The sequence below is a fragment of the Aulonocara stuartgranti genome, assembly GCF_965226115.1.
Source record: "Aulonocara stuartgranti genome assembly, chromosome: 8".
In the NCBI taxonomy this organism is placed as follows: domain Eukaryota; kingdom Metazoa; phylum Chordata; class Actinopteri; order Cichliformes; family Cichlidae; genus Aulonocara; species Aulonocara stuartgranti.
Window position 1 is genome coordinate 676202 of NC_138959.1, and position 13799 is coordinate 690000.

The 13799-nt window shown below is 45.2% G+C and overlaps 1 protein-coding gene across 6 annotated transcripts in view; it reads right to left on the bottom strand.

Annotated features, from left to right (window-relative positions):
- Window positions 1-32: 32 nt before the first annotated feature.
- The window catches only part of LOC309712700 (uncharacterized protein), a 26774-nt gene continuing 13007 nt past the window's right edge, over window positions 33-13799 (bottom strand). For 4 of the 6 annotated variants that reach the window (XM_082543714.1, XM_082543713.1, XM_082543711.1 and 1 more), the window contains 8 exons: window positions 12920-13060; window positions 12161-12466; window positions 11807-12088; window positions 2472-2777; window positions 2118-2399; window positions 1675-2036; window positions 1453-1535; window positions 33-1340 (listed from right to left, as the gene is read on the bottom strand). In XM_082543714.1, the coding sequence (XP_082399840.1) occupies window positions 1109-1340; window positions 1453-1535; window positions 1675-2036; window positions 2118-2399; window positions 2472-2777; window positions 11807-12088; window positions 12161-12466; window positions 12920-13060 (1994 nt within the window). In that variant the 3' untranslated portion in view covers window positions 33-1108. The remainder of the gene's footprint in view (window positions 1341-1452; window positions 1536-1674; window positions 2037-2117; window positions 2400-2471; window positions 2778-11806; window positions 12089-12160; window positions 12467-12919; window positions 13061-13799) is intronic. The other 2 variants (XM_082543715.1, XM_082543712.1) reach the window with 2 other exon arrangements.

Here is a 13799-nt window from a genome sequence, read left to right on the forward strand (position 1 = left end):
TTGTATCAGATGCATTTGTTTGAGAGGAGAAGCTCATCACAGCTGCGTCAGCAGTTCCCTCTCTGAGCTCTGCAGCTCCCAGTGAAGTGTTGGTTTCATGTCCGAGCTAAACCCACATCTTAGATGGAGGAATACTAAAATAAACGGTAAAGCTAACCTGGAGACCAACTGAAACTGAACTACGGAGAAAACAAACTAAAAACCAGATTACAGCAGGTGGATGATTAGCTAACAGACACGATGGTGATGACGCACAAACAGTTTGTGCTGGTTTATCCTTACTCTGCTTCAGTAGGTTTAAAGCACAGCGGGTGCAGCTTGTGCACACCTGCAGGAAGTAAACGTTGGAACTCGGCCCAAACAGCTGATCAGAGTAACGCCCACATCCATCAACTTACTGTCTCATACGTTTCACTTGCATATTTGCAAGGTTAAAGCAGAGTTAACATTATACTTGGATACTTCTCCAACCTTTGGCTGTTTCTGCCTTTTGTTCTGGCGGGCTGATCCCACACTGTTTGGATCTGACTGTGAGGAGTTGTCTAGTAATGATCACCGAGCAAACTGTGTATGCTCCAACTGTACGACCAGGCCCGTGTGCAAAGATGGCTTTATTCAGCTTTTTGCTGATGAGCTTAACCAGAACACCAGCGAGTACCTGGAGAAGGGTCACCTCACACCGAGCTCATGAGGAGATGGTTACTGCAGAGCATCTCTCAGGAAACCTTCCAGCTGGAAATGTTTTATTGAGGCTGATGCTGCAAAAGCTTTGCACAACGTGCTGTGAGATGCTGATGGAGGACACTATCTTTATGACTCCTGGCTCTTGTATGGACAAGTAAAAATGACATTAATATGTAACCTACAGACAAAGCACTGTAATCAAACATGCATGCTGAAGTAGCGAGCAGAAAGTGGGACCATGTTTGGTGGATGGATCGGACAGCTCCAGGGGAACGTCTTTGCTGTCATGCTGAGAATGAACTTATTGAGCACAGTGTCCTGTGGTGAGCTCCAGCTTAAAAGGTTTAGTTCACCTGTCCAGCCCCAACACCAGCTCACACGTGCCCGACGTGCCCGATACCATCAAACGTTAAACTTTTTGTTCTTAACAATATAATATGAATACAAAACTTATAATCACAACCATCATGACACAGCATAAGCAAAAGTATAAGTGATACTGTGGTTGCAGTTCATGTTCACACGGTGGTGAAGGATGCAAACACTTCCTCCACCATGTGGAGGCGCTGCTGAGCTGCCTGCTTTTCTGGACACTGCCAGCTTTAACCATCCAGCTCCGGGTCCTCCTGTGGGCGGGGCTCCTGCCTCCCGGTGACCTGCAGAGACACAGCAGCACACAGGTGTGAGTCAGCGAGTCGCCGCTCTCTTCAAACGGGCCGAGAGCTTCGTTCCAGAGCGTCTTCTGATCAGCAGACGTGTGCACGGTACCTTATGGCTGAAACAGACGGCAGAGATGAAGAGCAGCAGGAGCAGCAGCAGGAGCAGCAGTCTGATGACAAACACTGTTGGATCTGAAGAGACACACTCAGCCGTCACATTAGATGTTAGGAGAACAACAGCTGGCATCAAACACAAACATCAGGTAGGCCCCGCCTACATCTCTGACTCCATCTGAGCCTACGTCAGGTGGGACCTGCTGCTGTTTCATACCTGAGCTCCACTCTGCTTCAGCTCACCTGAGACAGTGAGAGACAGCTGACGGCTCTCGGAGGAGAAGTTATGAGAAAACACAAAGACGTGATAAACACAGCTGTAGGTTCCTTGGTGGGCGGGCTCTGCAGCAGTGAACAGGAAGTGGGCAGAGTGATTGACAGCTGGCAGGGTGTAGTTGTTGGTGGTATTGGAGGAGGTGAAGGTGAGCTGGAAAGAGCCTCCTGGGTACTGAGGTTGGATGGAGCAGCTGATGGTGAAGCTGGAGCCTTTGAACACCCAAGAAGACTCCTGCTGCTGGACCTGGGAGTGCCCGTCATTGGACGAGAAGGACGCTGAGATGATTGGCTGAACCAGCAGGTCTGTAAACAGAGAGGTGATTGGCTGAACTTTACTCGACTCGTTCAATGTTAAACTCCGTTGGCTCACAGCAAGTCTCTTACCTGAGCAGATGAGCTCCAGGACGGTGGATGACTGGGATGATGTGGCACACTCCCTCAGTGTAGATCCAGATTTAACACAGTCAGGTTTGATCTTCCACGTTGGTCCATCCCAGGATGCATTTCTCCTTCCTGTTAAAACAGCAGAGCCACAGTCCAGCTCTCTGCAGGCTACAGCTGCATCCGTCAGGGTCCAGCCTGAGGCCTCCACAGATCTCCACAGTCTCTGTTTCACCTCCAGTGTACCTGCACAGCGACTGGCTCCTCCCACCAACCTGACAGGCTCTGACAGAAAGCGGAGAGTCATCAGTGAAAGAACAAAGTGAGTTTGAACCAAAGCTGCAGCTCCTCTTCTACCTGAGCAGGTGAGTCCAGCAGCTTTGCCAGGTGAGCAGCTGCTTCTAGCTGAGCCTGAGCTTCTACAGTCCAGGAGAGCAGACTCATGGCCTCCACACTGGAACTCTCTGCTCCACACTGGAGCCTCCGCTTCTCCATAGAGCGCCCCCTGGAGGAGCGAAGGAGGCCCACAGCCAAGCTCCCTGCAGACCACCTCTGCATCCTGCAGGTCAAAGTCATCTTCACACACTGAGGACCATCTCTGGTTAGACTTCACCTGCAGTCCGCCTGAACACAGACTGGAACCATTCAGCAGCCTGACAGAGTCTGCAGGAACAAAGACAGGAAAGGCAAGAGAAAAAGCTTAAAAAGTAATAAAACTATAAAGGTACAAGTACTACATCAACAGTGGGCCAAACTCCTTTGAGGGTGCCCAAAGAATTTCCCTCCGGGGCCAAAAAGGCCCAAACTGCTATGGGCCCCACATTTAAACTCATAGCAGTTTTCCCATTGTGGCCTCTGTCAGCCCACCCATCTTGACAGATTATCCACACACATATTTGAATCTTGAATATTTGCTGAGCTGGATCAGACGTTTCACAAATCCCTCGTAAACCCGGCTGTTAGGATCTCTCTGTTTTGGGCCTAGTGCTTTGATGTTTTGGTTACTTGCTATGTTTTTCTTTTTTTCTTTATTTACTCATAGTTTAAAATGTTGTTTCTTGTCTAGTTCTGGTCTAAGTTTATTTTGTATCCCTGCCTGTCCCTCCAGTCATGTCCCTGTGTCTTCTGTCCTAATCTTGCCCCTGTGGAAAAGTCAATCTTCATGTTTAGGTCCACACTGCCAGCCACACACTGACACACAACACCAACTTTATGCGATTGTAGGGAGAACATATTGGTTGAGGCCTCTGTCTTCAAATCCTATCTTTGAATCGTATTTCAGCTGCAACATGGAGAAGAACAGGGCCAAAAACAACCCAAAGCAACCATGTTAGAAACTTGGGGATGGACGTGTTCCAGTATCATCATCCCTTCTCTCTTACTGCTGACACCGACTGTAAAGGTATGAAGTGATGTGGTCTGGTAGATAGACTGTTACTAGGGGGGTTAGGAGGTGGGTAACTTCAGTGGTTGGTGAAGCAAAACTTGGGGACTTGATGGACATTGGAGAGGCCATGAGATGGACTTTTTGCTACGCTCAGAAATTCTGGAAAAATGCAACATGATTACTTTTTATTTAGAAACATTTTTATACAACAAAAGGAAAGAAAAAACCCAGACAAACAAAATATTATGAGGTCATTGGAAGACAAATACATGCACATACATACATAAATACTATAGTATTGTAAGTTCTATGCATTAAAGAATGCTGCCACAGTTTGTAGAGCCCAGCCATTTTCTCCGTCTCCTTCCCAAGCCCCCCTGAATTCGCAGGGTAAAAGTCATACATTCCATCAATCTGATGTTTTCCACTATAGAAATAAAAAGACTTATAGTGGGAGGATCTTTACAAAGCCAGCGCGTTGTTATAGCCTTTCTCGCAGATGCCAAAAGAATTCTCAGGAGATAGACATCATCTGTAACTAAATCTTCTGCAAAACATCTCAGATACAATGATACAAATGTACAGCTCACATTAAAGCCCAGTGCTTTTGGTATTATTTTTGAAACTTCCAACCAAAAGGGTCGTATGGATGGGCAGGACCAGAATATGTGTCTGTGATCTGCCATTTCCCCACAGTTTTAATTTATATTTAGTTGTGTTGTTGTTTGCAGTGTGTTGTGTTGTTTCACTTTAAATTCGTTTCAAATGAAAAAGCTGAAAATTGAAATAGTTAAAAGTAGAGATGGACCGAGCCGATATTACGTATCGTGTCGGTCTGATACTGACCTAAATCACTGGATCGGATATCGGAGCGAAATAAAAAATGTAATCGATCCATTAAATATCAAAACGTCCCACACGGGTAACTCTGCTCATAACCGTAGCTCGTCGCAGCAGTGTGGTCACGTGATAGAGCAGCTGTGTGTGTTTGTAGCCTCAAACCAGCATTTCATCTCCGAGGAAGTGATCCCAGAGAGAAGTAAAGCAAGTGTGCAAGTCCATCTCTGAGTGTTTGTAAAGCGTTCCCACATTAAGCTTAAACACCGATATATGGAGCGACTGCCTCTCTCTCTCTCTCTCTCTCTCTCTCTCTCTCTCTCCTGCTGCTACTTTGAAACTGATCAATGATCAACTGATCAATGATCAGCTGATCGTCTCTCTTGTTTGTTTTTGTCTCACTTTGCAGCAGAAAGAGGAAACCAGCGGCTGAACAACAGCAGCACGTTTAAGCTTGATCAGCTGTTGTTAGAATGTATTTAATATTACTTTCTACTCGAGGATCTTTTTCTACAGCTGACGGCTGGTAACTGTGCAGGGGCGGATCTAGCAAAGTTTAGCCAGGGGGGCCGATAGGGCATTAACAGGGAAAAGGGGGCACAAAGACATACTTTTCTTTCTTATTCTCATTTAAAATGTCGAGCTTTTAATAAATAATTATCTGACACCCAAAGTTTTAATCTGATGTAAAATGTATAGAAGTCCATCACTGTATATAGTGACTATTAAGTCTAATATACCCTAGTAAGCTGTAGTACTTTTTACTTTGGGAACCATCTGTGCAGTTCTGTAGAAGAAAGATGTTGAATCTATTTAATTATTCTTGAAAAATAATTTATTTCTGTGCATTTTTTTCACGCTGCATCAAGTTGATTACGTCGATTAAGCACCATGAGGTGGACGGTGGGGGGGTTCACTATGTTTTTTATTTTATTTTTTTGCTGGGAGTTTGCAGCCCTGTTAGTTAGGTTGCTTAATATTTCTGCTAAGTACTCTTTAAAATACCAGAGTAGGGAGGATGGTGTAGGTTTAAGTTTATTAGATTGATCAGTTTTGCTGAACTATGAAATATTTTGAGTGCAGTGTGTTTTTCACACACAGGTATAACAGAATAGCTTTAGTGTTGTTGTTTATTTAAACTTGAGTATGAACTTATACAAAATGCAGCAAGATATTAAAAAAACTGTTTTATTGATTAAAAAACACTATATCGGATTCATATCGGTATCAGACATAAAAAAGTGGTATCGTGCCATCTCTAGTTAAAAGTTGAAATGTAAATAGTTGGTTTTTATATTTCATAATTTATTTATTACATTTTATGTAGAGTGAATAAATAAAAGTACGGTGGCCCCTAGAGACAAAACACGTACAAACTCCAAAACACATTTCCAGCATTAACTGAACTTCCACACAGAGCTACCTAGATCACTTAAATTACACAATTGAAAGCATATGTGTATTATTTGTGTATTTATACACAAGCACTCATATATATATATTCAAATAATAAAAAAAAAATTCATTTACCTGTTACTACCACACACCAAATCGGTCGTTGGTACTTCCTGGCTTGTGTAGCCAATAGGATCCTGGAGCATTTCCGTTGTGTTTTGGAGTTTGTACGTGCTATTGGTTCAAAACTATTTCACAATTAAGTCAAGAGATGCCCTCATGCCTCAATGACATATCATGTCATTGATTAACATCATATTTCGTGCTTTATATATGCAAAAATTTTAGGCCATTAATGGAGGGTCTTGGGTCGATTTGTGGCTATTTTCAAATTTTGATTACATGCCATTTGCACAGTGTTGAATGGACTATAGCCAAATTCTCCAAAAAAAAGTTTGATATGATTTTATTTCAAAATTCAAGTCTGACTTCCTTCAATTAGCTTCAGTGGCTAAGCTACAGACAAACTTACACTATTGTGCTTAGTGGTCGATTTGTGCCCCATTGAAACCCATTATAAACGCTATTTTTCACTGCAAATTAATTACGGTCAAAGGGATCGTTGATGTTTAGCTTTCATTTTCATTTTGCAGGACGGGCCTTAGAGTTGTAAATTTTTTATTTGTCCACCGGGTGGCGCCCTTGCTCCACATTTGACCCCGGGCTGGAAAACAGCGGGCTGCTTAAACAGACCTGCGGGAAATGAAGCCTCATTTCCGGCGTGCAGCAGCGGCTTCGCCCGCTGATCGGGCGGGACCATTTTTTGGTCCCTAGGACCGTTAGAGGGTGCTTTTTTTTTTTTTTTTTTTTAGTCAACAGGAAATGACGTATTTGTTGTCACGTGGTATCGGGCGTGTGTGCTGGAAAAACGGGTCCCCGGTGATCGTGCCCCGGTAATCGTCGCGACTTACCCCGGCAACATGCACTTATTTCGGCCTAGAGGAGGAGCATTTGCCGCCTGGAGACCATTTTCTGGTCCTGAAAAAAAAAACTAAAAGGCGATCGAAATGAATGTTGGTGCCAATCTTTAGTCCATCTAAAGGCCTAATTATAATAACAATTGAATATTACCTCAAATGTTTTTTTTGGAAAATATTCAAGTTTTATATTTTTTGGGGCAAAAAAAGCAGTGCGCTCATGTGACGAAACCGGGATATAAAGGGTTAAAATCCGCGAAATGTAATTAAAACTTGACATGAATATTTCAAGGAGAAGTAGGTCTAAAAGATTGGCTAATTTAAAGTGGAATAAAATATTAATATATACATTTTTTATAGCACTTTTTTGGGCGTGGTCGATTTGTGGCTCTAAGCCCAATAGTGTATGCATTTTTCTAGGAATCATTATTAAAAATACCTTAAGGCTGGATTTGGTAGAAATGAGTTCTGTCTAAATATCAAAAATGTTATCCTAATGCAGTTTTATTTTTGAGAGCTTGATAACTTACAACTGAAAAATCTGAACAGCAAACTGTTTTCTTTCTTTTAAATTCGATCCATTTTACAAAATGTAAGGTTTTTACTTTAAACGTGCTGCAGGCTTGAGGAGCAGTGCCAGGGAGGCTGGAAGGGCAGCTGAAACCCATCCAGTAATCATGCTCTAAATCTTTCAGTGACAGAACAGCTGCTGCAGCTAAGGCCCACTAGCCCCTTTCTCCCCGATCTGCCTCCCCAGGTTCTGGTGGCGGTAGGCACTGCATGCGACCCACGTAGGGCCACACAGACACAGAGACAGAAGTGTTGGAGATGTGGGCGGCTGGGACACCTGTGACGGGAGTGTCCATTGATGGAGGTGGGCTAGGCTTCCCGTATCACTGAGGCTCCAACACTCTCTCCCAGGTCCAGGAGGAACAATGTTCCAGACATGGGCTGCATGAAGACCATGGTCCACCAAACCCTGGGTTAACCAGGAACCTTGCTGGAGGTAGAATGGGTGGAGGTCAGATATGTGCATGGGGATGTTCAGAAATATGTCATAGTGCTGCTGCAGATAAAGTTTAAGGGCAAAACACATGTAAAGGCTGCAGTTAGCTCACGCCTGTCGTATCTCTTAATTCTGGGGACAGATTGGCTGGGGTTTAATAACATTTTGGGATAGTGTGTGGGGGAAGCACTCACCTTGTGCGGTGTGTAGTGTCTGTGCTGGACTCAGTGGTGACTCTGGGTTGGAGGAGATGGCAGGGGCTTCTCGTGAGGCCCCACCGGCTCCCATTAATTGTCACTACCATTAATGGGGGTCCCATTTGAGTGCATTGGGATGGACCTTATTGGGCAATTTCGATGGTGCATGCGGATATCACTTTGTATTAGTTCTGGTCAATTATGCAACTCTATATCTGAAGCAGTGCTGCTGTACACCATTTCTGCAAAGCGTGTAGCACAGGCACTGTTTCAGGTGATCTCCTGAGTCGACATTGTGAAAGAGATACTGACTGACCAGGGTACATCGTCTCATGCACTTAAAGAATTGTACGAATTACTGGGCATTTCATCTGTTCAGACCAGTGTCTACCACCCTCAGACTGATGGAGTGACAGGTGGAGCGGCTGAATAAGTCTTTAAAATCCATGATTCGTAAGTCCATTCACAAGGATGAACACAATCAGGATCTCTGGTTAGACCCTCTATTGTTTGCAGCATGGGAGGTGCCCCAGACCTCCTCTGGGTTTTCTCTAATTTGAAATGGCCGGAAGCCACGGGGCTTATTGGACCTGACTGAAGAAAACTGGGAAGGTTATCACAAAAAAATTTGCTCCCGGTCCAGGAATGCCAGCAGTGCCTGTAGAACAGAGTGGCCAGACTCAAGCAATTTTCACCCAGAGATAAAGTGCTTGTAAAATGGTAAATGGCCTGTATTTATATAGCGCTTTACTAGTCCCTAAGGACCCCAAAGCGCTTTACATATCCAGTCATCCACACATTCACACACTGGTGATGGCAGCTACATTGTAGCCACAGCCACCCTGGGGCGCACTGACAGAGGCGAGGCTGCCGAACACTGGCGCCACCGGGCCCTCTGACCACCACCAGTAGGCAACGGGTGAAGTGTCTTGCCCAAGGACACAACGACCGAGACTGTCAGAGCCGGGGCTCGAACCGGCAACCTTCCGATTACAAGGCGAACTCCCAACTCTTGAGCCACGATCGCCCTTCTTCTAGCTCAAGGTTACTCGCCAAGTGTTAAGGAGCCTCTGTGGTCACACAGCGAGTCGGTGATGTTGACTATGAGGGTGATTGTTATTACCATCTCACACAGCCCAAGGGAGCAGATGTTGCTGTACAGCAGCAGCGGTTTGCAGATGTGTCATCTTTCCATTTGGCTTGTTCGGAACCACAACAACTTTCCAGCGCTTCACTGAGCTCTTTGCACCCCTTTAAATTCAAGGTGGTCCATAGGCCAAGCTGGTAGTAGCGGATTTTCTCTCCCACTCGCTGGGGTGCTCCCTGGCCTCAGTTGGACGGCGGGGGTGTGTGGCGGAGGTTTGGTCTACGGGTCCATTGCAGGGAAGGATGGTGCACCATGCTTGAGGGGTAGTGCCACAGAGGCTGGCAGGACACCTGAAACCCATCCAGTAATCATGCTCCAAGCAGAGTGGAGACAGCTGGAAATCTGTCTGGTCGTGGACTGAAACGACAGAGCTGAAACTAAACTCTTGTTGTAAACAAGACCTGGGGCTTCCATACAGCACCTGCATGTGGATCAACAGCTTCCTCTCAGGCCATAGACAGAGAGTCAGAGTTGGCCATCACACATCCTCAGCCCTGAGCCTCAGCACTGGCTCACCCCAGGGCTGTGTGCTCAGTCCACTGCTCTACACATGACTGCACTCATGTCCACCACAGCAACATCTTTGTGAAATTTGCAGACGACACCACCGTGGTGGGGCTCATTTCCAGGGGTGACGAATCTTACAGAGACGAGGTGGAGCAGCTGTCGTTATGGTGTAAGGCCAATAACCTCCTCAACACTTCAAAAACCAAAGAACTCATAATAGACTTCAGAAGGAAAAAGGCAGAGATCTCACCACTATTCATTAACGGGGACTGTGTAGGAAGGGTGCCAAGCTTCCGCTTCCTGGGAGTCAACATAGAGGAGAACCTTTCCTGGAGTGCGAACACCTCCGAGCTGCTGAAATGGGCCCAACAGAGACTTCCTGAGAATTCTCAGGAGGGATAACATCACTCTGGAGCTGTGTCCCAAAACGTAGGCTGCATCGTTCGGAGGACCCGGCCTTCGCGGTCGACGTGGGCCGGGTCCTTCGAAGACTGAGAAGGCCGGAAGTGCGAGGCTGTGAAATGGGACGGTCTAGCCTTGAGATTTGTGTCACCGCTGTGTCGGTGGAGTTTAATAAACTCGCCGTCTGCTCCTTGCTGTCTAAAATATAACAGGACACGGGCGTGAATTCTCGACCGTCTCACACTTTGACGTTTGACGTTTATTCAGCTGTGTGAAAATCCCGGAGGAACCCACCCGAGGGATTAATAAGGTTTTATTTAATCTAATAACTTTGATCTCAGCCAAACCGATTTACTCAGGAACAAATAAAACACAGAAAAAAGCCAAACAATTACATTTAAGTTATTCGAGTGACTTATATCATGTTTAACCTGAGTAGTGAAAGACAGCGGGGGTCTGAAAACGATGAAGCCGGGAGTCCGCTGCTCTCGCCGGCTCGAGTGACCATTGAACCCCCCGGTCAGCTATCGAGCTGGTGGGTAACAGGCGTCTCCGAAACAGTTGGTGCACTTTTGCAAATATGCGACGTCTTGATAAACCGAGCAGATATTTGAAGTTTACACAGCTACTTTCTCACCTGAAAATATGTTAAAAGTTTACTTTGTGACCCAGAAAGAGTAATAAGAGTAATTTTAAAACTTAGTAGCGGCCGCCATTGTTGAAAACTGAAATTGGCTGGGCCGCGCTATGAATTCTGGGATATGGTGGGCCATGAAGGACACACCTGACCCATCCTTCAAATTCGGGGGAATGAAGGACGCATTCTTCTACAGAGCCACCATTGAGAGTGTACTAACCTATTGCATATGCATCTGGTACACTAGCTGCATAGGGGTTCAGAGGAAAGCACTCCAGGGGGTCATTAACATCGCCCAAAAGATCACTGGCTGCCCCCTCCCCACACTGGAAGTTCTACACAACAGCCGCTGTCTTAAAAATGCCCAAAACATCATAGAAGATTCCTCACATCCTGGGCACTCCCTGTTTAAACTGTTGCCCTCAGGCAGACGGTACAGAGCAATCAGTGTAAGGACTAATAGACTCAAACAGCTTTTATCCAACTGCAGTAACACGTCTGAATGCTGCTACAAAAAAAATGCCAATCATGCCACTCTTGTATTAATCTATGCGCTGACCGAAGCATGTATGTGAATGTTTGTTGATGTCTCTTATTAGCACTTTAAGTATTCTATTTATTTTATTTATTGAGTTTTATTGTTTTATTTATATTTTAATTATATTTTGATATCGTTAGGGATGATGCAGTGATCGGGGACCATTTTTAATTTCGTTGCACCTGTGACGATGACAATAAAGATTCTGATTCTAAGCAAAAGCATCAGAAACACACTGAATGCCGAAGGTCGTGATTGGCGTTCACACTGAACTGCTAAACTGGAAACATTTTATGTTGTTTAGATGAATAATTTGTTCAGTGAGTTTTATTTCATTTTATGAGTTTTAAAATTGTTTACACAGCATCAGCATTTAAAGAATTAACTTAAATAAGCAATGAAACCATGAAAAACACTCAAAACTTTCATGTTTCATTATACAGCTTCAACTGCAATTGAATTATACTTTACACACAAACCAAAAAGGCCTTCTAAACACAATCAGCTCAACAATGCTGGACTCAGGACCGTCAGATTACAGTGTCTCTACCAAACGAGGAGACCATGAACACGTCCAGTGAACTTCTACCACGGTCACTGTCACAGAGGAGACGGGTAACGAGAAACTTCACCGTCCTAGATGATGTCTCTGACAGACTTACCTGAACAGGTGATATCCAGGGTGGAGGAAGAGCGATCTGCTGATGCGCACTCTTTCAGAGCGTATCCAGCCTGAACACAGTGTGACTCCATCCACCACACCGATCTCTGTGAAGAACTCTGAGTATTTCCTACAGAAACAGCAGAACCACAGTTCATCTGTCCACAGACAGCAGCTGCATCCTTCAGGTTCCAGATATCCATCGCCACTGGTCTCCACTCTCCTCGTCTCACCTCCAGTGTACCTGCACAGCGACTGGCTCCTCCCACCAACCTGACAGGCTCTGACAGAAAGCGGAGAGTCATCAGTGAAAGAACAAAGTGAGTTTGAACCAAAGCTGCAGCTCCTCTTCTACCTGAGCAGGTGAGTCCAGCAGCTTTGCCAGGTGAGCAGCTGCTTCTAGCTGAGCCTGAGCTTCTACAGTCCAGGAGAGCAGACTCATGGCCTCCACACTGGAACTCTCTGCTCCACACTGGAGCCTCCGCTTCTCCATAGAGCGCCCCCTGGAGGAGCGAAGGAGGCCCACAGCCAAGCTCCCTGCAGACCACCTCTGCATCCTGCAGGTCAAAGTCATCTTCACACACTGAGGACCATCTCTGGTTAGACTTCACCTGCAGTCCGCCTGAACACAGACTGGAACCATTCAGCAGCCTGACAGAGTCTGCAGAGATCAGAGAAATCAAACAGCGGTCCAATAAAACACTGAAACAAAGTAAATGTTTCTTTTGTAGCACAGTCTTGGGAACATGCAAAAGGACCCCATGGTGCAGTTTCACTGTGAAAAAAAGGAGGCTGTACACCCTTAAAGTCAGGCGGTTACCTTATGCACATTTCCTTCTTTTCTCAAATTTAAAGAAGCTGATGGTTTCCTGTTCCTGGTTCTGCTGTGAGTTAGTTAGCAGTCAGTCACACCTGCCCATGACTAGTAACAGAAAAAAATAGCTACTGGAAACTCAGCCTAGAGCTTTTTGGCTGGATCACACTGATGCCAATGTTGCCTTCAAATGCATGGATCCACATACTTGTCCCATTGCCTCGCCCTGTTTAGACTAATGCTAACATCAGTATCATTCGAACATGCACCGTTGTAATGGAGGAATGTTTTTTTACTTACCTAGACTTTTAACACTTTTAAAGACGTTGATAATGAGTTCGACGACAATGTCCTGGAGACTGTCAAAATCTTTGACTATGTAAATTTTATTGTGATCAGAGTTGATCAACTTCAGTTGAGTCACATTGACTTTTGCAACACCTGAAAGACAAAAGTGTCAGTACTGCTGCTTAACATGTGAGCTACATGGCTTTGTCATATTTGGAACCCGTGTCCTGCAGACAGGTTGGACTCAGTTCTACTCTGGGCAGGGGTTCGTATGCTTGCATGGTTAGAGTAGAAAAATTGTGGTTTATAGAATTGTTGTTTTATTTTAATGTATACATAATGCGAATGTGCTCATAAACAGGTCGGCGCTCTGTGTTTTGAGGCTTGAGAGCTTCATTCAGCGCTATTGTCTGGATTTGAAATATTGCAGGAAGACATAGAGTGAAGGAGGGTTTTTGCAGCATGCTTACATACACATGATACTGGTTAGAATAGTCTCTGGGTCAGGAAGTCCAAACGAGGCCCTGAACTGGGCCTTAGAATCAGCAGAAGAATAATGGATAATATTAGATAATCAAGGCTATGCAGGGTGTGTGTTGTGTCTGTCTTTCTGATTCCAGGAGAAGCAGACACAAGGCGAGGTCAGAAGGAAGGACTGAACCGGGGAGGACTGCCCACAGTCACAGTTACTGTCACAGTATATAAGCTGTGCAGCCCGTGTCAGGGTTGTCTTTGGTGTGAGGCAGCCTGTTGTAGCACGCTGGGCTCCGGCACTGTGAACTTGTAATTCCAACAGCTGAAGCAAATTAAATCTTACTGTTTGGAACAGTTTCAGGTAAGTTTTTAAAGGTTTTTAGGATTAAAATAGGCTTTGCTCAAGGTTTCAGGCAGG